The 24026-nt window shown below is 40.4% G+C and overlaps 1 protein-coding gene across 1 annotated transcript in view; it reads right to left on the reverse strand.

Annotated features, from left to right (window-relative positions):
* LOC116790376 (VPS10 domain-containing receptor SorCS3-like) overlaps nt 1-24026 on the reverse strand; it is a 291392-nt gene that overhangs the window by 65284 nt on the left and 202082 nt on the right. The window contains exons 6-9 of the mRNA XM_032695261.1: nt 23832-23896; nt 16878-16996; nt 4026-4115; nt 1446-1625 (exon numbers count right to left, since the gene is read on the reverse strand). Of these exons, the coding sequence (XP_032551152.1) occupies nt 1446-1625; nt 4026-4115; nt 16878-16996; nt 23832-23896 (454 nt within the window). The remainder of the gene's footprint in view (nt 1-1445; nt 1626-4025; nt 4116-16877; nt 16997-23831; nt 23897-24026) is intronic.

Genomic DNA, 24026 nt, shown 5'->3' on the forward strand with positions numbered 1-24026 from the left:
TGGGGTCTGCCCCACTCCCTCCATAGACTGCCGACACATGGGAGACACCAGATCACATCAGAAGCAATGTGGGATCTTTGCATGTAAAAGAAAAAAAGAATCAACACAAAAGATGGAAATCCTAAATATGCAGAAACACCGATGTTTTGCAAACTTGAATTCTTCGCTTTCCTTCTACTCCCAAATTCTGACGAAATCAACCCAGTTGTTTCAAATGTTTTGATTTTTGTCAGCAGAACCCACTACAGCAAAATATGGTCCTGTCAAAACATTCCCAAGAAGATTTCATGTTGAGTCTGCTCTCAGTTGCACAGCTGTGAAAGTGAGACAGGAAGAAGGAACTTGCTGCAAATCTGCAACTTCCCGGCAAGAGCCAGGATGCAAATCCCTCTACTCTAAAGCCCCCAGAGTGATATTACTTTTTAAATGACTCTGTGAAAATCTCTATTGGCATTTAACAGTAAAAAGTCTATGATAAACCACTAGGGAATACAGAATTTGCCCAGGAATTGGAAATAATGCATATTTATATTAGCTGATTCATCACAGCAAAGAAACATATGTTTTCATAGTCAGGAAAATATATTTAACTAGGTGAAAATAAAATATGAACCCTGTTCTTCATACTGATATATGTGTTATTTGTGAGTTTTCCCTCATTGACTTAAACTACCTGGATTTTTATAAACAGGCTGTTAAATGAGCATCATTCTGGCTGAAATAAATAAATGTGTTGTCGTAACTTCTACAGGTAGCTGAAAAATATTTCTCCATGTAATAGTAGAAGTCAGCCTGAAACCATTACTGTTAGTATTATGTATTAGTTGTTTGCTGCTGGCAAAGCACTGAGCCCTGAATTTCAGCAGATCTTCCATCCAACGAGCAATGACACACCAAAACCGGAATGCTCTGAAGAAACCAGGAACTGGAACAACTGCTCTGAATGGACTGCTGTTGGCCAAGGCTGACAGGTCTGGCAGAAGAATGAGAATGGAAGATAATTTGGGGTAGAAGTTATCCATCTGTCTTCTTTGGGCAAATGGCACCTACAAACTTTTGCTTATAGTTCACAAACTGTTCAGTGCTCAGAACGGTGGAATCCAGATTCCCTGCCTGCAAGCAGGTGTCTCTAGATATCCAAGGGGAAAAACCAGTATTTTGAGTCCTTTTATAGACATCCACATTACTATGAGAAGGATAATGGTTTTTCCTTTTAGAAATGACACATAGCTAACCAGTCATTGACTTGAAAGCAACCGGTTGTTGCACCTATAGCAGAATGCACAGCATCTATTCCCACATGAGTGAACTCAGTATCAAACCCAGTAAATGCCTCAGGGCTAATCCCAAAACAAATGAAGATCCTGGGAGGTTGGTAAGAGATTTACACTTGCTTGAACTATCAAGCAGTTGCTGTTCTTTGCAGGGTGACCTTTACTACATACCTCATAAAGGTCAATGACAATATTCCCTTCCAGCCCTCGACTGCTTTTCACATTTTCCAGGGCCAGGGTGAAGTAGACCCCTCGAGTGTCCGAGATATACAGGTTATATGTATCATTCTGGTTCCACTCTTGAACAGCTGCAAAGACCTGATTCTCATCTGTGCTGATAATGTGCATGTCCTGTTAAAAGAAGACAAAAGGCCTGTTACTGAGGATCTCAGAATTTCTTTGCCCTTCGGGACATGTAGTAATTACCATGAATTATAAAAGAATGGAGATGGAGCATGAATTATAGGTATGTTAAACAACTTTCTGTTAGAGTAAGCCAATAAATTACCACCATTGTGACTTTTCTGCATTTCATTTTTTTAATGATCACCAGCTGGGCAAAAGGTTTTTGCTTTCTTCATTTTTGGTAGCTTCAAGGAATTTCATCCAGTTTCATTTTTTATTTATAAATTTGAAAGCCAGTTTTATCACTCCTGGAAGATTCACAGCCTTAGAGTCCTAGTAGTCACTAAGCTTGGTGTAGCACCAGGCTAAAAGCAGTGATAATTTCCATTCACATGCTGAACCAACAGGCTTGTGCTTCCAACTGGTAAAGGGATAGTTTAAAAAAATCTGGGAGTTCACATTTATTTGGAAGTGAGGTATAGGGATCAGTTTGAGCTACTGCTGATAGGGATTTTTAATAACACACATTCCTATTGAGAGTTTATCTGAGATCAATTATCCCACTATATATAGACTATCAAATAATCCACCCACTAACCTTTGTTGGATTTCTGCTGCTGACCAAGATACAGAAAGTCCAGTAAGGGTTTCTCCATTTAGTTTTAATATCAAAAAAATTTTACAGTGCATTTTCTCAGTATTATTTTAAAACAGGTTCATGGAAATTATTTCCACAGTCTTGATGAGCATTGAAGGACTTCATCCTGGCTGCTATTGTTGAACAAACTGAGTCAGGTTCGGCTAGAAGCAAAATGACTATGGTTATATGAGACACCATTTATCTATTTGTATCTATTTAAACTTTCCCCAGGGTGCCAGGAGGCCTTGATTAATTCCTTGCACTGTTTCTGCATCAAGAAACCATAATCCTGGAAGTCTCCCAAAGGGTGAAGTGACCTAATTTTGGGGAAGAATATCTGGGGGAAGATCAGTTCAATATCCTCAAGTTAAGAGGCAACTTAATCTTTTGTGTGAGGGACCTAGATGAAAAGTTGGGATTGACTAGATGGGGCTATTTCTAATAGACCTAACATAGCCTATCACCATGGGATGGGGGGAAAACCATTTGAGGGCCTAATTCTATCCCAGCGAGTGCAATCAGTGGGAGATTTGCCATTTCCCTCAATGAAGGAAGACTAAATCAGGAAGTTTGTTCTTGCCCAGCAGCTATAATTCCTTAAAGATTAAGCAGGCATCCAACGTATTCCAACAGTGTGAAAATAAAGCAAAATGCCCAATACTTCAATCTGTTTTGACCACTTGCAGTGGAAATACTGCATTACCCTAGTGCCAGCCTCACATACGTACAACTCCAACAGAGTTCATTAATCCACAGCTGACAGGATAGTTATTACTGTACAGCAAAAATATTCTAGTGACTAAGGGCAGAATAAACAAGCCTCCTTTACATGGCTACAAGACTTTTCATGACTAGCTTAAAAGTACTTCTCATTTTTAAATTACAAAAATATCCCTGATTTTATACTATGTACCAATTCTAAACCAGGGCCACCAAAAAATCTGTATTATAACAGGCCAACCTGCGACAACATCAGTCAATAAAGCAGGACAATCAATGGGCATTCATTCCCTCTATACATTTGACTTTTTAATGAGGGACAGCTTTCAAGGTCAGTCCATAAGGTGGGACTACAAATAATGTTTCCAAAGATTGGTGTGTAGTCAGAAGTCTGAATCCCACACCACCACGATGAAATAACAAACAAAAGAAAATGCATCTGTGCCATGCAGGTGTCAATACACTCTGGACTGTGATCAACCCAAGTGGGAAGGAGTTGAGATGTAACACTGGGAATCTGAGATGCAACTTTCTCACAACTTTTCAGGTACAAGTTAAAGCAAATATGCCATATCTGCTGGACTGCAGATATCCCATAGACAGTAAGAAGGGTAGATCCATCCATAAGGCAAATCTAGTCACCTATCTTACAGCTACCCCACCAAAATTTTCACTTGTGGAAGAAAGGGGAAAGCCCTTATTGCTGATTATCAGCCCTCTGTGAGAGTACCCTCAAGAGCCATTACGAGACTCCAAAGTGCAGCAGTGGTCTCAGCTGCCCATTAGTTTACCCAGAAACTTGTATTCAGCCTAGGCACTGGAAAGGTTGGTCCCTTCTGCTCTACACAGTCCCACAAAATGACTAGACTGTGGCATTTGAGTTTAATTTCATGGACATATTCTCCTTGTTGAGGCTTGTTTGATATAGATAGAAAGCCAAGGGTTGTTGTGGTTAAAGTGCAGGACTCAGCACTTTGCTTTATTGAACCTGCTATATTTGGCCCCCCAAAATATTACACATCTATGTTAATAAAGTGTGGACTCACCTTAGGAAGAGAGTATTTGGGCAATTTAATCTGTGCGAAAGGCTCCCGTCTGTATGACACGTAGTAAGTTGCTCTTCCGCCAATTGTTACCTGTGGAAACACCAGAGAAAGTAAGTGATGACTATTCTGAGACACTCTGTGCTGTCACCTCTAAGATCATTTGACAACCTTTCTTTCGGATATCTTTTCTACGACATGTGCAGCTGTCCCTAAAGGTATCTGCGTAGCTCCAAAGAAATCCCAAATTTGAGAGGGCTGGAGGTTATTTATTTAAGCTGTGCTATTGAACTTTCCATTTTGTCTCTCATGATTCAATTCCAGTGTGATTTTAACATCTCAGAAAAAAAGGGAACAGTGGATATAAAGTTTAAGGTCCTGAATGGGAGGAAGAGGATCATCTGGTTTCATCACATGGTTCCAACTCAACTACCTCAGGCAAGTAATTTAAAGTCTCTGTGCTTCTGTTCCTCTCCTGTAAGTAGGAGATAATCCCTCTTTTCTCTGCTGCTTCTCAGCCTTGTCTACACTGTAAGTCCCTTGAGGCCAGGATTGTCTTCCAACAACCTTTTACAGTGACTAACAGAAGAGATCCACACCAGCACCATTTAATGCTAACAGTAAATGTGCTCTTGGAAAGCTGGAGCTAAACTCTTAGATGCCCTTTGTCACTATAAAACTGGTTTCTCTGAAGTCATACTGTCTCTGAAAGAGGATATGGGGGGGGGGAACTGATAGACATCCAAATCTGTGGATTTATGGACTGAATGAATTCTACAGGCTACACATAAACACCATGTAACAATGAGACCTAGCTCTGATAATTTGTAAAATATGGGATTTCAAACCTGTCACTAGTCACTTTTGCTGTAGGTGTTCATTCCAGCACCATTTCAGGCCTGGCTACAACAAGGCTTACATCAGTGAATTTCCTATATTCTGCTGTTTTGGCAGTCTTGCAGGTCTTAAGATAAAAAAATGCACAAAGCACTTCTCTATTATATGGAATGTCATTTGTTGGCTTCTTAAGTTTCCAATAAAGCTAACAGAAAGGTCCTAGATTCTCTCCTAGATATACCTCCTTTATCTGACAGTGATATTTCAGAATGAGCTTACATAGAATATTGCTACAGCATCAATTGTATTCTCAGCAATGATATAACCTCTAGATAGTGGTTTTCTTTCATAGAGAAGCTGTCATTCGAAGGACACGATATTACTGGCCATGAAATTTGATATCTAATCAACTCAAAATAATGTTTCTTCATTGAGAGTTTGAAGAACTGTAAAGAAAGAAAAGTTTAGAAATAGGACTGCCTTCTACACTAAGACTTCCCCTTCTGATTTTTTACCATTTTCACTTGTAATGTTATCATAACTGCATTTAGCCCTCCCAAGGCAAAAAACCAACCACTATTATACCACACACCACATAAGAAGGCCATAAGAATGACCCATATCACAGCAAACAAACTCTATACAGATAACATGTAGCTAAAGCCAAGGGTAAACACAAACATGAAAATCTCAAGTGATATGCTTACAGATCCAAAACAAGCCAGTGGCAGAAACAAGGAGAGAACAAGAGTCACTTCATGAGAGGGTCTGACTTCATGTGAAGCGCACTGTGGACTGGCACAGTAGCTAGCATTTCAGGGTCCTGCACTCCAGCTGTGAGGATCACAGACTCATGGAATGCTTAGGGTTGGAAGGGACCTTAAAGATCATCTAGTTCCAACCCCCCTGCCATGGACAGGGACACCTTCCACCAGACCACTTGTACAGGGTTCAAGGGTACATGGTGTGATTCTTGGGGAGGTCCTGCACAGGGCCAGGTGCTGGACTTACATGATCCGTGTGGGTCCCTTCCAGTTCCGGATATTGTATGGTTCTATGTAAGCCCCATCCAACTTGGCCTAGAACACTTGAAGGGATGGAGCATCCTCAACTTCTATGGGCAACCTGTTCCAGTGCCTCTCCACCCTCAGACTAAAGAATTTCCTCCTTATGTCTAATCTAAACCTACCCTCTTTTAGCTTAAAGCCATCCCCCCTTGCCCTATCAATACATGCCCTTGTAAAAGTCCCTCTCCAGCTATCTTGTAGCCCCCTTTAGGTACTGGAAGTTGTCCTAAGGTCTTCCCAGTGCCTTTTCTTCTCCAGGCTGAAAAGGTTGAAATAACACTGTTGAGTGTTATTTCTGAAGGATGTGTTTCACATCTAATACTACCACATCAAAATAAGTTTTCACAGGAGAGAACAGACTATGCAGTTGAGTCACGCTGAGTCCAACTCAAAGGCAAAAATTCATGTTTGAAGTACTTTTATTTCTCTCAGCTCTGGAAGCATTGCTCAAAGGATCCCACACTTCTAGGTCATATTATCTAAATAACACAGGGAATATTTAAACATCCCCTCTTTTGTTATTTCTAACCTCCAGTGGAAAATCCAAATTTTCAAATGATATAACGTTGTCACATGAACTCATTTTACACCACTCGTGATTTCAGTATCACATTGTTATTTGTAATGGAGTCCAGATAGGACTGAACGTGTCCAGTGATTACTTGGTAAGGACCCTGTGTTCAATATCCACCTCTTCTGGTGGGCTGAGACGTGGTCTTCAACTTGTATTTAACATGCAGACATGAATATTTACATACTTTGTAAATGCTGTGATGACCAATTAAAATTGGGAACAGTCCAACAATCTTCCAGTTAATCCAATGAACATAAAGTGGCAAAAATATCAAGGGGTAATCAAATTCTCCTTTCTGTGCCAAAACAGGATCCACTACAAGTCTGCCACACTCCAAAGGTTTTACACAGTTTTTTTTGGCTTTATCCCACTGCAAATTGGTACCTGAAGGTTTTTTGTTTGGCTGTATTGCTTGTTTTCCTGATTTTTAATGCAGAAAGGCAGGATTAAAACAATGTTCAAGTTCACTGTGCATTAGTTAACTCCCTTTCAGCCCTCTACCTGGACTAGGTCACCTTGACAATGGTTTAGAAATAAAAATCTTTTGTGGTCTGTGGTCTTTCTGAGCCAGTTAATATGAAGCCACCCACAATTCTTTTGGAAGGAATTGTGTGAAGCTTTTCCCAGCCAGGATCTCATCTTTGCATGATTTACATGCACAGTTATAACAGTTCCAAAAAAACGATCAAGCCTTCAATAAAGTTTTGGCAAGCACTGTGGTAGAGAATGAATTTTGGAAGGCCAGCTTAATTTATTTTGATGAACTTTTTCTTTTCCTATGAGCAAACTCTCCAACACTGTAAATCCCAGAGATTATGGTACTGTTTTGCCCTCCAATGCCTCCTTTCAGGTCACATTTGATGAATGTCACCCAATTATTTGCTGTGAGCTCCTCTGTCATGCTCAGTACAGAATTAGCTGGGTTTGTCTTTTTCCTCCTCCGTTGCTAATGACCAGATCATTAATCTGTTTTTCTGGATTTCTACTTTATGTGTTTAATTGGGCTTATGGCCAGTGGAAATGATTCCTGTGGACAAATGTTTGTTATTAAACACATCTGTCTTTCCTAACCTGTGTTCTTTCTTCCTGGGTCCAGTCATGATCTACTAATTGTCTTTAATACTTTCACATTTTGTATCAAGACAAAAATCTCATTTAATTTATATGAGCTGACACTGAAGAACAGAAACATGAGAAATTACTCTTTAAAAGCCCTGAAAGTTTCCGTATGTCAGCTCATTCCCTCTCCTGACCTGTAATGAGACAGAGCGCATGAAACACAGAAAAAAAAAAAAGTATGTTCACAAGACTGCAGAGAATTACAAAAAAATTTCATGGAATATATTGATCTCCATAATTTCTGTGACATATCTAGAAACACACTAAGCCATTTCTCATGTTAACGATTGAATACGATTCTTTAAGGGCATGTTTTGCTTCCCTTTTTTTTTTTTTCCTGAGATTGAACTTAATCTTAAGCAAAAAACACGTAAAGTAAAAGAGTTTGGAAAGCAAGCATAATGAGTTAAGAGGTCCCAGGATGAAATGACGCCCAGATGATGCCAGGAAGTGTAAACGACAGTGCACCAGGCTTCCTTCTCATCTTCCTGGCTAGCTGATGCTGGGACTCATAAATTCCAGTGTCAGGCAGGTATTGATGTAACAAACATGGAACTACTAAATCTCAGAAATGAAGCTGGGCTAAGCAAGACCCCATGTACCTTCTGCTGCTGAAAGAACTTCCAGAAAAGCGAACTGAAAGCTCACAGAATCAAATTTTAAACTTCTTCTTTATATTAAGTAGTTGATAGCATATAGTTGATATTATTTTCAGTGAACACCTCACTTGTTTTCTGAGGTTAATTCCTCTGCTTGTAGAGTTCCCTCCCTTCCAGCTGGATAAAATGAATTGGTAGAAGTCAAAGGTTGAGAAACACTCTATCAGTATTGTAATGGCATCCTGGATCTGTGTTCTCCAATTCCATAGGGAGCCCTGGCATCCCTCTTCACTGCTTTAACTTTAGGTTCCTTTTCTCCTTCTTGTGGGCATAAAATCCCCTAAATCAAATTATGGCTTAAAGAAGGGAGGAGTGATAACAAGGTCAGGAGAGAGGTTGCTCCATTCACACCCTTAATGAGGGATTTTGGGGTTCTTCAGAGCTGGCAACTGCCTAGGCCTTGCATAGGTTTGTCAGTATGAGGATTGAAAAGTTGTGCTTCCTCTCCTAAGCCTAACCAAAATGATAGTCACAAGAGATTCAGAGGGTAAGAACACATCTACATGAGCCTAGTGTAATGTTCGTCTTTCTTGATTATCCACCATGGGTAGGAAAAACCATCTTCCAGATATTTCTGTGTACTGAGGTTCTCCACTGCTCCAGCATAAATCCCATCATGATAGCTACCATCTAGTCTGAATTCCCCCCCTGTGGTTTCCATTAATATAATACCTTCTGCACAGCCATTAAAGCAATACGCAATTACTGAGTGTGCCATGGGGACACACAGATCAGTGTTTCTGTGTGCAAAGCACCCTCAAGCTGCCTGGTAAATTCAGCAGGCATGTTTGAAAATATGCCACTTTCTAGAGTGGCAGACCCATCAGAGAAAACCTGCTAAGACAAAGGAGCATTTATTATACTGGTCCAATCCTTGTTCACCTCCCCCTCCCTTCAGAGCTATGATGACACAGCTATAGCAGAATAATCTTGAGTGAAAATACTGCATTTGTTTTAAAAGTAACTCCTGCAGAAAATGTGCACAGTTACACCATAACATGAGCCACATCACAGCTGCAGGTGCACATTACCCACACCGAAACCAGCTTAAGAGAGGAGCATAAGTGTACACGTTATAGCTCCTTTTGAAGGATTTCAGAGGAAACATATGGCTTTGCCAAGGTGACACTTTGCATTTTCAGCTGATAAATCAGACAAGCTGAGGTGAGGGGGAGAGAGTGGTAAAAGAAAGAACAGCACAAAAAAGCCTTAGAAGGAAAATCAATACAAATAAATAAATAACGGAAAATGTTAATAATTTTTTATCAACAGATATTTAGGTTCAAGTTCCAAATCTGATATTTGGCACAGAAAAGATGAAACTGTGCTAGAAATGGATGAAATCACCCAGTAGTGAATAGCAAAGTAGCTGACTGCTTACTGCCTGTCTTGCTTTAAAAAAAGCTTTTAGCTAGCATGTGGGATGCACTTGCTTTCATCTGTATGGATTAATTTCCCCCACTAGAGTGCTGTCCAGCATTTTAAAAAGGGGCAAGAGGAGATCAGCTGTAGCCGGCATTATTCACCAGTAAAACAGGTGTAATCGTGTTCATCATTCAAACGTCTTCATCCTATTAGTTTCATAATAAGCTTTTAATGATTCCTTCAATAAAAGACTCAAAAACCAACCCTTACAAGCTGGAGAGTGCTTCATTGTCCCGCTAAACCGTTTTCTCTACCATCGATTGCAAAGATAAAAATCAATCGTAGCTAAGCAGGGTGAAGTTAAAAATAAATTGCATGGATTGATTTCTGTTAAGACCTTTGGCTCCTAGTTAATGGAGGAAAAAATGGAGGAAAGAAATTTATATTTGAACATGGTGTATTTAGTTTGTATGAAAATAAAGAGAAGGCTCCATACTGGGAAATCAGAGTTTAATTTCTCCCCTCCTATCTTGTTTCACTGCTGAGAAGTTTCACATTAATTAAAAAAAAAAAATTCAAAAAACCCCTTCCTTTATTCCTAGGGAAATTTACCACTTATTTAAGTTATTAAATTGATAGCTTGAGAACAGAAGTCAGGAATCCTTATGAATTGGTATAATCTCAGCTGTGGCTGCTGGTTGAAGTCTACTCACCCAATAATTGACTTCAGTCAGCAAATACGCTCATTTAACCTAGCCTTAAATACCCAATAAACTTGAAATGTACACACATTTCCTACTAAACATAAGCACTTCTGAGTTTTTCTAAACAACCATGGTTACAACCAGTATTAGTATTAAACTACTTCTCTGATCTGAGCTTAGCCATATATAGCTTATAGAACCAGGAAAATTTTTTCCCTCCTCTATAAACCCTAAAGAGAAATGTTCCTCCACCCCACTTCTAATATTATAAATAGTAAGTATTTTTTCTTTTTATCGAGGCTGGGGAAAAAAAAGTTATCATAAATATATCCACTTTAAAAAAAAACAGAATTTGATTCAGATAAAAAGAAAGTCTACAGATGTCATTTTACGTCAAATGACTTCAGCTGAAATTTTTGGACACACTCTGATGAGACTCATCCAATAAAAGAAATATTATCTACAGGTTCTATAAGAATCTATCAGTGATTGTGAGTGAATACGGTGAATGCTAGCATCTGCATATGTTTTAAGGAGACTTTCTGATGCAAAAGAAGATCAAATTGGTTCAACAGCTTTTGGCAGAAGTGTTTGCTCCTCTGAGCCAGAGATGTTATTCAGATGTGCACTGTAGGGCTCCCACTCAGCTGCACCACACAACAACATCTGGAGAAATTCTGGGTCTGCTCATTCTCACTGATAATGGTGAACAGGCAGATATACTGCTTGCTATGCAACTCCCTGAATTAGGTAAAAGTCTTCTAAACTCAAAATTACTTCAGAAAGTGAAGAAGAGACAGATAAAAGATCAGTATCAAAATAGAGCATTTTGACTTAAACTTTTCACTTTCCACATGTAATTCCTACAATTCCCACAAGAACCGTAGGCTGCTTCTACACTACTGCATGTGCAAGATGTGAATAACCACCATCCCGTCTTCCTAAATGTCAATGCCATAGACCCCATCACATTCAGGAGGATTATAAACTACAACCAAGACCTTCCCTCTCTTCCCAGCTCCCCCCCCACTCCTTTCTTCCTTCATCACATCAACCCCAAAACAAAGGGTCATCAACAGAGCAACTTAGCTTTTTAGACATGGAACCATCATATATCCCAGGACAACCTGATCTGAAGGAATCTGGAGCCAAGAGAAAGCTGTGCAGTTCCCAAGGTTCCCAGGAGACTGAATCACAAATGAAATGACATAGAAAGCAGCCAAGAAAGCTTCCAAGGAGGAGAAGCAGCCGTAGAGGCCAGGTGAGAGACAAGATACTTATGAATTTTAGCCTGCAGTTAAACACCTTGTTGAATTATGCCATGGGAATGAAAAGGGGAAGGGGCACCTGTGTTCCACTCTTTAAAGGAAAAGTGATAAGGTACTGCCTCTCAGAATTGCCTCTCTTGTTAATGGTGCAAAGTGCTTTCCATTTAAAGTGGAAATGGAGCAGGGTCTGAAGCAAAAGGTCAATCCTTTTCAATCAGTTTCAATCAAAGCAGGTATCATTCCTCGTCTTTAGGAGGTAAGACCGGTAGTCAAAGACAGATCTGAGTGTGTTCGTCTCCAAAGGCATTTGTTTGGTCTGCATCACCCCTAAATTCAAAACAGGTATCAGCTTCTTAGTCTCAGAGGACTTTGTCATTGCCATAGAAAGTGCTGAAAGTCTGAGCTACAGTTCAGATCAACTTCAGCTGCACTCTGTTGGAATAGCAGAGTCTGCATCATCCCAGAGAAAAATAAAGACATAAAAGACAACTGAGACAGGTATTGATCACCCATCCACACATCTCTGCACTGACTTACAGCCAGCTCAAATCAGAAAGGCCAAAGTTACCCTGAGGGTCCTCAAGTGCTGACAGAGACAGAAGCTTTAGAGAGGAATGGGAACGATGACAAGCGCGTGCTGAACTAGACGGGTATGATCTCTGGGAGAAAAGCCACACATTGAAGGGTTTATACAACACAAGAAGATTAATAGGGGGATGGAAACATATTTATGATACCTACATCTACAGCTAGGGGAAAAAAAAGTCCTTTATGATCTTGTGAGTACACCCAAAATCTTACCCATCCCATTTCTAAGTCTGTCAGTTCCAATCTCTTAAAGAAATAGTGCCTCTCCCTGTAAACATTGTCTCACATCCTTAGGCCACCAGAGCCATAAAAGCAGTAGTGCCAGCAGTCTTCATGTCACACTGCTAAAGAGTTTAGGTAGTATTATTGTCCCTCTCCTGATACCTAGGGTGTGAAAATACAGTCCTTACATGGGTCTTCACCAGTGTATTGGGAATGTCATCCATCCCTGCTAGCAGCTAGGCTTGTCCAATGTGGGATTCCAGCCATCCAGCAGAACCACTGAGCCATTGCACCTGAGAGAGCTTGCACACAGCCTTTGGGTAACTGGGAACAACTACTTTAATTTAGCAATAATTAGCTTACTATGGCAGCCACGGGTCTTCCCACATGAATGTTGCTTTCTGCAGACTCCACTGTCCCAGAGCAAAGCTGATTCCCAGTGAATGTGTTGCCTTATTCGCACCCTTTGGAATTCTCAGACAACAAATAAGTGCCACTGTACTGGGACTTTTTTGGTCCAGACTCTCCTCACTCCCTTTATAAGTGATGATATTTGCTCATGCTTTCTTGCATTTTCAGTGGAAAATTTTCATCTGTTGGCAAGGAAAGATACACAGATCATTCCTGCTCTTCTCTTTAGTCTTTAAAGAACTAAGTAGCACTGATGTTGTTTGTTTACTTACAGGAAAATATAAAGGTTTTCTCCAAACAGTGCTTTCTCTCTCAAAATAAAATTTCCTGAAAAAAATCTTCATTTTCATTAAAGCCTATGGCATTTTTGACTCTTTTCAGCAACCTGAGCAACTCCATTATAAACCCTGATACAAGACTTGCTTCCACAGAATTCCCTCTGTGGTTTATTTTTTAACATTTAAATTCTCCAAAGTATCAATATTCTAGATTCATACATAAACCAAGACTATCCCTGATCCCTGTGTTTCATAATGTAGGCTCTGTACATGAGAATACTGTAGCAGTTCTGGTCATTGTCAGGAAATCAGATCTTTTAGGCAGTTGCAGGTTATGTCTGCACATAAGTTTAGAAAGTGATACTTTCTTAGTAGCAAGTACTCAAAGGTACCAACAAGGAAAGATGTAGTACAGCCATAGAGAATGGCACATTACAGATATCCAGAAAGCATGGGCTTCCCTGGTGAACAGACATGTAATTGAACATCACTGATGCTGACCTTAAATGGCAGAGTTGGTCATCAAATTAGCTCCTTTTTGGTATAGTAAATAAGTCTGGATATATTCCACGGTTTTCTCACAAATAAATTACCTGTTTTGAAAGTTGTATGAATTTTAAGTATTAAAAGGAGGGCAGGATTTTCTCTTAGTGTAGCAATTTATGCAGCATTATCCAATCCAATCTTAGTGATGTGCTAGGCACTCCTAAATAACTATGGATCAATCAAATAGAAAGTCAATCAATAAATTCTGAGTGAACACCTACTGTTTTATTCATAAGAATTCTTCCTACTCTCTCATAGTAGCTATTTCTTTCTTCCTTCCACATTACCTTTTACATCTTTTCTCATGGGCTATGTTATTTAACTCTTTTGCCTGGCAACCAGTCACAGTCTTTTCAAACTCTCTTCGTGGACAAGATATTTTCAAGTAGAGGATCATTCTCGTTTTCTTTCTTTGTACTGTAATTCTGTAGGATCCTTTCAGAAGTGCTGCACAACAGGAATCATTGATTTATAAAGGCATTACAACATTTTCTTTTTTCTTCTATTCTATTTTATTCATTATGCACCATTTGCTTTGAATGTACAGTTACACAGGTTAATGCTTCCCGGGAATCTTACACTACAGGCCTGTTCATCAACTTGATTAGAATGGATATTCATAAGTAAATAATTGTATGCATATAATCTAAAACATTGATATCAATAGCTGGGATTTATCTTCCCTAATTTTAGCTGTCAAATATTTAGGGGTCTTTGCTAAGTTGTGCTTAGGTTCCTTCTAATATTAATGAGAAAGACATATTCCAAGAGCAATCTATCTCATCTTGAAGTAGGTGAAATGGGACAAGGTAAATTGCCCCAAAGGTTTTGATCTCTTTAGAGGAAAACTGACTATGGATTTAGACTAAAAATCTGCTGGTTTAATGACAAAATTTAAAAGAAACAAATTCCTCTCTCCACTCCAAGACATTGGTTCTGATTTGTTCCAGCACAGAAAGATCAGAACTCATGCACCAATCCTTTCTGCAGCTATTAAACCTCACTAGGTTCTTAACATTTAATTTGATATTTATTTATTCATCTCTGCCTGGTATTTGAAATTCTAAAGATCTGGCTCCCATACTTCTGTCCAAGATTACCCAGACTGAATGATATGCATGAGATACTGCATACAGAGTCAATCTGACACATCCCAGCTACATCACACGGCTTGTGAGCCTGATACATCCAGGACATATCAGCAGCCCTACATATGTACCAAGCAAACACTCTGCATAGTCCATTGACTCTATGCCGGACACAGTGGATTTAACACCCCTTCAGCTCAGAGAGGTGGGTGCTGTGAATCTGAAGTGTCTGCGTGTTACTTGAGCACCACATGGACTCAGTCCATGCCCAGTTTCTGCAGCTACTTTTGCCAGGCTGCTGGACAGTCAGAAACCCTGCAAGCGTGATACCAAAAAGAGTGAAAGGGGTTGACAACCTGTGCATGGAGAGTCTCCTGCCCAAAGCAGTGAAATGTTCTGTGTGTACATGTAACAGTTTTTAAAGGTGCGGAGATGTAATTTTCAATTCAAACATCCATTAAGCTACAATAAAACATTGCTAAGAATAGTCAAGGCACTAGAATATCACATATATACATGTATATGTATACACGCACATGCTTTTTTTTTTTTTTTTAACTTGAGGTAGTTAGCAGCTATTAGTTTGAGCTACTCACTGCTAATTTGAGGTGGAAGAACACACACATACCAGGCCCATGTCCTCACTTTGAGATCAAGATTCTAAAGAGAGCGGCCTTGTTTTAACACAGGTGAGAGTTGTGGAATGAGAAACATCTGTAAGGCATCATTGTAGCCTTAAAGAACTGGGTGTTCCACAACACCCTCAGCCACAGACATAAACCGCCAGATTAAGAGAGTGTCTCTAAAATACTTCTTGGAGAGTAGAGCATTTATTCATTGGAAAGCCACTACCTCTAGTCAAATCATGACTTACTAAGGTTGCAAAACCTGCATTCACAGTGTTTTCTAGCAGCAGGTTTTCCCCATGATACCAAAGGAAGCAGTAGCAGGCTGGGTTTCATGGGGGATGGAGGAGAACTGTGGCTCCCACTGCAGTAGGTCACCTCCAGAGCAGCAGACTCCCCTATTCACAGAAGAAGCCTACCAATGTTACTCAAGTGCATGCAGTTTTCATACTGCAGTCCTCCCGGGGCATATCCACCTAATCTCAGCACAGAATTATCAGCCTTCCCATTTAAACTCCCATTTATAAGAAAATCTTACAATAAACAGAGCAAAACTTTCTCATCATTTGGATACAGTCAGGAAAAATGTTCCCCCAAGGAAATAAAATAGGAGCTTAATGGAACCCCGTCTTGCTCAAAAAGGGAAGTGCACGTCTTTTTAGTACCACCTGAATCAAGGCTTCACCTCATCTCATTTCGTTCCCACTGCTTCAGCATTGGTGACAAGCAGTTAGCATCATCCTGTCTGTAATCTCTGTGTCTCCTGAGCTTCCTACAATCTGGAATCACTGCAGCCTGGCTCCCAGTTTTCACCCAAATGGTACATCTTCAGGAAGTGTTCTTACATACTGTACAGTTCATCCTCAGACTTCCACAGATATGAAATGGGAAGAGATGGCATAGTTCCATCCACCCTGTGTATTCTCAAAAAATCTCAAAAACAAGTAGTTTCTCATTCAATTTCTGTCACATTCTCCTCATCTTTAAAATCATCACCAACTAGCTGACAAAATTACAGCCATCTTTCACTTTGAAGTTGCCCTGTAACACCTTTTTTTTTAATCTTTCTGCTATTTTTCCTCCTACTGCAAATTTTTGTTCACTCCATTAGCATTACTTGACTGTCAAATCAGCATAAACCTTTCCTGTTGTTAAAATAATCACTCACACCTTCCCTTTGTTCTTCTCTGTTCTCTTCAATTCATCAATAGCTTCCTTGTATTTTACATGTAGTCATAAAAATAGCACGTTAGAGCTTCTGTGAAATCCATGGACCCTTGATGAGTGAACTTTAAAATATTCACCATAAGACAAGTGATGAGCAGAGAGATCAAATGTTTTGCCCCAGACTGCACAGCCAATCTATAGAAGGCAGATATAGACTCCCAGCTCTTATGACTTGTGGTCTCATGTGCTGGTCCTAAGCATATGCTTCCTCTCTTGCACAGAAAAAATACCTTGTGCAGGCAGCATTCATGTCACATTTGCATCAAGCCAACATACCTGGATGAAGATATATTCATCCTGAACAACAAGGGAGCTGACATCAATGGAACGCGAAAATGGCCCACTCCTTTTGGTCTCTGAGCACTCTTGGATCCGACAGGTCAAATAGTGGGTGTCTGTAATGGGAGAACATGTACACATGAGAAACGCCCAGGTAGGAGCCAGTGGTCTGACAACACCAGCAGCAGCTCATAAAAAAGGTCTCTAAAGGGAAGTCTAAACCTTATCTCCAACTATATAGATGTTATTTCCTGATCTGCCCCAGCCTTTAGCACAGTAACTGCTCTCTCTGAAGTCAAGAATTCACCACGCTTGAACATTCACCATTCTCATCCCCATTCTGCAGACATACCTCAAGAGATTGAAGTTCAAACCATAAATGGATGTTACCAACCTTCAATGCATCAGAAAGCTGATGGTGAGTCTACATGGAGCAGAAGAAGATTTCAGAAGCCATTCAGGTAGAATTTACCAGTTTCAATACCCTGCTGAGACTTATATCCCTGTCCTCCCTCTGAAATACCCTGGCCTTGGTGACTGGTTTTAGTTGTGGTAGTAACACACACACACACACACACACAAGCACAAAAAGAAGCCCAAACCAACACTATTAAGTTTAACTTATTTTGCTGTGAAAATAAGAAGCATCTCCCAAAATTAAACCTTTATAGCCAACACAGACTAGGTATGAAAATGCCATGGACATGAAATAGCATGATCAGTTAAGAGTCCTAGCAGTAGTTATATGCACTGCAAGAACCATCAAATGCTTCTGATCAGAAACAAGATGAGAATACCATCATATGAATGGGATTTTGTCAGGCCTTGGCATTGCTTGAGAGGAGGAACTGGACTGGGAGAAGAGCATGAAGATAACAGAAGGCAAAGGCAGACATATAGAAAGTTGTTCAGTGCAAGAAGAGACGTGCTCATCTCCAGCAAGTTGACAGGGGTTATAGGGAATTAAGCATTATTTCCCTCAGGCTAAGAAAGGACCTCATGAAAAGAACAATGAAAGCATTGTGTCTCTGGATGTATGTAGTCTAAATATGCCCTCTCTGCTTTTCAACTGCTCTTCTGAAAACTGCAAATTAGGGAGAAAAAGAAAATACCACTAAGATGACAGCTGCAGTGATAAAAGGGTCATATCTTTTACACTGCAGCACTTCTACAGGCTTCCTAGATTCAAGTGCTTGTTTTCTTTTCTACAAAGGGTGAGGACAGACCATCAACGAAGAAAACAGCAAGTTTATAAAGGCTGGGGTGAGCCTGGTGCTGTGATTTTAGTTTACAACAGAACCCTTTAACATGAATCTTGTCAGACAGATCCCAAAATGATAAAAGAGAAGTTTAAAAGGAACGTACTTGCCTAGCAAAGCTGCTTACAGGATTCTATGTACCAAAAAACCTGCTACTGTCCTTAGTTTGTGCCCTTCCAGTGACAGCAAAATGAGGTTCAGTGGAAAGTTCTGGGAGGCACGACCCAAATCGTAAGACTCAGCTAACTGCCTTCCCAGATTCTAAGACTAGATTCACAGACTGATAGTTTCCCCTTTCATTGTCTTGTCCCATCAACACTCTTAAGAATGCAAAAAGAATGCAAGTCAGAGGTATTAATAATAAAAATAATAATTTTAAAAAAATTGTCTGAAAAGGTCACCAACTACAACCAAGCTTTAACCTAACAAAGGTTCACGCCCAACCTCCTAATGGCTGAAGTCCCACATTTAAAGGCTGCAGAACCCGTTCTGGGTTGAGGCATTAGGGATTCCAGGTTAATAAGAGCTACATGGCTGATTCAGAGCAGTTGCATAGGTCTGATGCAGTAATGAAATCGTAGTCCCACTGAGAATGCTAAAGCAGCAGAAAATGTTGCTGGTGCCAGCTCAGAGTATCTGGAGATAATTAAAGTGTATGGTGAAAAATATCTGACCCAGAGACAGTGCCAAATAACTGGAGTATCAGAGTTGTATTTTCTCCTAGCATAAAATACCAGCAGCAATGGAGAGGTCAGACTTTCAGCTGGCATAAATTAAGGTTCTTCATCAACTGACATATATATACACCCTTGGTCCAGAGCTGCTATTTGGTTCCTCAACATGGAATCTAAGGTAACTTTGCAGTGGATAAAAGCAACTTCTCAGAAAACAAGAGGGTCTCATATGCTGCCACGCTACCCAAAGAAATCTACAGACGTAGCTTGTTCTTTGAGGTAGCTCTAAAATTAGGTAGAACAAGGAGGAGAGGTCAGGAGGCATATTTTTAGAACCTCATTGCCTCCAGTATATTCTCCCACACAGTCGCCTGGATATTCTTATCCTTCCAAAAAGGGGATAATTTGCTGCTGCTGAGTGACAGAATGGGAAGAGGAATAAAACCTGTCACAAATAAATGCAGATAAATCACAAGTGTTGACATGACAACGAGCTTCCTGACTATTGGGAAATGTGTCATTTTGAGTGTATTACACCAGCAATCAAATATACTTGAAGAATGACACCTGATTAATATTCACAAGAAGATAGTGTTAGAGAAAGGGGGTAGCTCACTACCCATTTTCCATTTTGTCTCTTGCTTTATTTATTTATTTTCATGTATTTTACAACACAAGGTCTATGAAAAAAAAAAAAACCACCGACAAAAAAATTATCTTCAAACCTGTCTGCTTTAGGATACCAAAAAAAGTTCAAGTCTTGTGGGTTTTTTTTCTCCTGCATTAAATAAAATGAAAAACAATGCCCTTTAAAATATGTTAAAAAATCAGATAAAAAATATGACAGCACCCAGTTCAGTTCCCATTTACACTTTGAGTGTGCAACTCAAAGTGAGAAACATTCCCAAGTCCTTGCTCAAGCTTCTTAAAGAGTATGATCCCTTCCTGAGCTATGGTCCCATTCACAGAAAACATCTTCCCTTAGACAGAAAATACAGCGTCCCTCAACAAAAATCTCAATTAAGAGAGAAGAGGGCATCCTAACTTCCAAGCTGTTATCTCCCTCTCCTCCAAAATGAGGTGATTTTTCACCCTTCTTTTGCACAGCCACAAGAAAAAAGAACCTCCACTCAGAAGGACAGGTGACATGAGCCTCAGAAGGACAGGTGACATGAGCCTCAGAAGGACAGGTGACATAAGGCTCTAGAGCCTTACTTACTTTCACTGGGAGATATGTGTCTTAAGGGAGATTGGGGATTATTTCTAATGTCCCATGCAACACCAAAAATAAAGGGTTTGGGTGTTTTGGCTTTGGTTTTGGGGTTTTTTTTGAGTGGGTTGGGGGTCTTTGTTTCCTTTGGGTTTTTTATTATGTTCCACTGCAAAAGGAGTTGAAAAGAGCTCCCTACTTCCCAGACAGCATCAAAGCTTTTCATGCTTTTAACCAACATCCAGCTACTTTCTCAGCTCATCTGTGAAGGCGCCAATATGGACATCAAATATCCTGGAGTGCTTGCTGCAGCTCAAATCCCAGCATCCATACCTCCGCATAAACCCTTCCCACATCATTTAGGATTAGGGAATGGCTTCCGCAGATGTGCAGCCATTTTCCAGTTGAGGAGCTTGAACTGCCTCCTCATTGCCATTTAACACACTCTCCCATCTTGAGAATATGGAGTGTATATTTACCCTTTTAGAAGTGATAAAACCAAAACAATTTCTTGAAATTTGAAGTGATAAACGGGTGAGATAAGCCAAGCCACTATGTCTCCTCTTTGCCTGCCAGCCATGCCAGCTTTGGCAGGAAGCAGGAGCACAAGAGGCTCTCTCTGGTGAGTACCACCCAAAGATGTGAGTCCCAGAAGGGAGACTGTGAAACGGTCAAACCTGTGTACTGTACTGAAGGCTGCAAAGGGCCTGTGTTACAATTACCTGTGTGCAGTTAACTGTGGCTTACAGAGACACAGGACAGCAAGTCCTGCTGCTTCCTGGCAGCATTATAAGGCAGCTGAAAGCAGGGATGGCTGACCAGCATGGTTAACAGGAAGAAGGGCTGCTGATGGTACAAGTTGCACTGGCACACTGGCTCAGCTTCAGTCAATTTTACCCTCGACAATTTTGCCCCTGAAGGAAAAGAGTATTTAGAAATGACGACAGTATTGTAAATTGGTTTCCAGGAATTACTTATCTGTTTTATCTTACTGGTTAGCTTTTTTCCCTCCTCTTTTTCCTTTAACTCAAAGTCTGTTTATTGCACCATATCTGTGTGTGGGGAGATTAGCTCACTGAACATCAGGAAGTTAAATATATCCTTCCCAGGAATGCTGGTGGGTGCTTGTGTAAGTGTATTCATAATAGTTCCCTTGCATCTAACCCTGTCCTTGCTGCTGCCTATTACACCCAGGCAGAAGGTACAATGCCCAAGGCTCCTACATGTTTTTATAATTTAAAAATGCAAGCCTCGATTATTATTCTGCTACAATAGCTCTGCCAAGATGTTGGAAAAATGTGAAAAACTTCATCTGCTACAAAAGACATGAATAGCTTGAGATAAGATAGGCACTGGAATGATCAGCATCTTGCAAATATTTAAGGAGATTAGACACTGGGGAAGATGGTTTTTTCAGAGACACGACTATTCCTAATGACTGGACAGACAAAACCATGGGGCAAGATATTTTGAAGGACAGACACCAAGAGAGGTGAACAGGACTCCCACCTCCCAGCTCCACGAGCTTATTGATAGCCCTGACTCATTTACGGATGAATGAGACTCTAGTATGTCCCCCAACCTGTTCCCAGCTCCAGTGTCTGAATTGCTATTAGATAGGTTCTTGAATCCCATTACTGCTAAAAGAAAAAAAAAATTAAAAATAATAATAATTTTTAAAAAATCAAGTTCAGAAGTCTATTCCTAAATACCATTTCCCTTCCTCCCCACCACTTTTTCTCTTCACATTTTTTTTTAAATAAAAAGCATGGAGAAATACAGAAGAAGAGGAGAGAAAAATACCCCATCTAGAAGAATCATGTATTTTTCAAGTAGCCAGTGACACTGAAGGCATGGATTCTTCTCCCTGAATTGAACTGACCAATGGGAATACTTAAATCCATGTCTGTTAATGCATCAAATAAGTGACTGAGCCATCAGACTGACCTAAGAGGCATTAAAGAAGCCTATCCTTCCCTCTCTACGCTACTGAGGAAAACTTTCATCAGAAACTTTGTGATCAAGAGGAAATAACTGCAGGGGCCCATTTTCCACCAGGTGGAAGTGCCTCAGCCATTTCACTGAGCACATGAAAGCCCAATTTGGTTACAGAGCTTACTGGGAGAAAAGTTCAGCTTCCCATTCCTAGGCACACAGAGCTGTATCATTTCACACCAGCTGAGGCTATAGCTGTGAGGCAGTTGCTGCTTTGTAACACAAACTAATATCGTTTCAAGCCTTAAAAACTCTAATTGGAACAACACAGTTCTTTTGTGCTGTGCTTGGCTGGGAGAGGAGTCATTTTGGTGCTGTGCCCCAGTGGTACCTGCCAGCAGGGCCAGCACAGCCCGACGGGTCTCCGCTGTGCCTGCTGGGATGATGGCCTGTAAAGGGGCTGTTTTGCTGACACTACTGGTTAAGTCTGACTTTCAGCGAAACCCTCAACACCATTACCTGCAAACTTCAAAATGCTGCATTTATATATTAAAAAAAGAACAAATAGTAAACCCCTGAGCAAACAAGACCTGAAGGAAGATAGCTGTCTGCAAACTGGGGACACATCTTTAAAAAAAGCATTTACATCCCTGAGACATCCAATATTCAAATAGCTGGGTGAGAAAGTTTAAACTTAGTTTGAAAACAGACTCCATCAGCAGTTTGTTTTACTTGCTTCTGGCCACTTCTCCCAGCATCCCTGCAGCAGCACACACAGCAGCAAAGGCACTGAAGATGCCTCCCTACCTTGTCCACCCACCTGCTGGCCTGTTTTGCTTTTTCCACATATTCAACAAACAGCTGTCACCTCTGAGCTTTTATTGTCTGGTTATTTATTCAGCTGCCATCACTAAATAGCAGTGGGAGGCCAGTGAGTGATTTTAGGAGATCCACAACCTCAGAGAAGCCACCTTGATAGACAGGAGCTTGTTCACACAGCATCTGGCCTACGCAGTGCTTGACTAAAACAGGAAATTTTGCAACCAACAAAAACGAGGCTTTTTCTTCCCAGAAGTCCTCTAAAACCTCAGTCCTATGCTGCTTTTATGAACTGCCCCTGTAGTGAAAAGGGACACTTGTCCCATTGCCCCCATTTACTCCCAGTGGAGTAAAGTTCCACATCAGGAACAGATGCATTACTATGCTGTAGTTCCTGAGAGAAATATCTAAAACACTATCTGTATCTGATACTGTCCTTCCTAACTACATAGGAATCCATTCTACTACAAATGCGACTAGATTCATTTCAGTGAGGGACTAAGAAATGTTTTTCTGTTTCCTACTTCAGATCCAGGCATCTTTCATGGCCTTTAATGTTTTAGTATGGAACACCTATCCATACTTTATAAGCAAAACTAAAAAATACTTTCAATGCAAGACACAGGGACAAAGCGACATCCTGACGAGAGGATAAGTCTGATTGCAGGCAATTTCTTAAATTTCCAGGTACAATCCAGCTGTTTTGAGCACCTCTGGAAATGCACAAAGGCTGCAGGGCATAGTAGAGGTATCTCATCTCTTTATGATTCATGTAAACTACATGATACTGAAATAGCTAAATAGGGAACAGAATAGATGGGTCCTTAGCCCAACAGATTGTGCTTTTGCCCACTCCCTGCTTTTGCCCTGCAGCCAGTGACTTTCCCCAAAGGGGCTGAGGTTAAGAATATGCCTCACATCAAACCCCCATGACCCATATATTTCCTACCAATTAAAATGTAAATAGGAAGATAAAATGAGTAAAGTGACTTTTCATAACCACTCCATTCTTGGCTCAAAGGCCACATTTTTAGCATTGTCTGCAGGCACTCACGTCCATCAGCTGCCCGGGCTTCCATGTGCACAAGGTCAGGTTCTTTATCCAAACCAGTCACTGACCTGGGAGGAGAGAGAAAGACAAAGAAGACAGCCAGTTAGCTGAAAGGCTGCAATCAGACAGAGAGATGGTGAGGGAAAACAAAACCAGTCCAAATCTATCTTGTGACACCTGGTATGTAGGTCTCTACCT

The sequence above is a fragment of the Chiroxiphia lanceolata genome, chromosome 8 (assembly GCF_009829145.1).
Source record: "Chiroxiphia lanceolata isolate bChiLan1 chromosome 8, bChiLan1.pri, whole genome shotgun sequence".
Classification (NCBI taxonomy): Eukaryota; Metazoa; Chordata; class Aves; order Passeriformes; family Pipridae; genus Chiroxiphia; species Chiroxiphia lanceolata.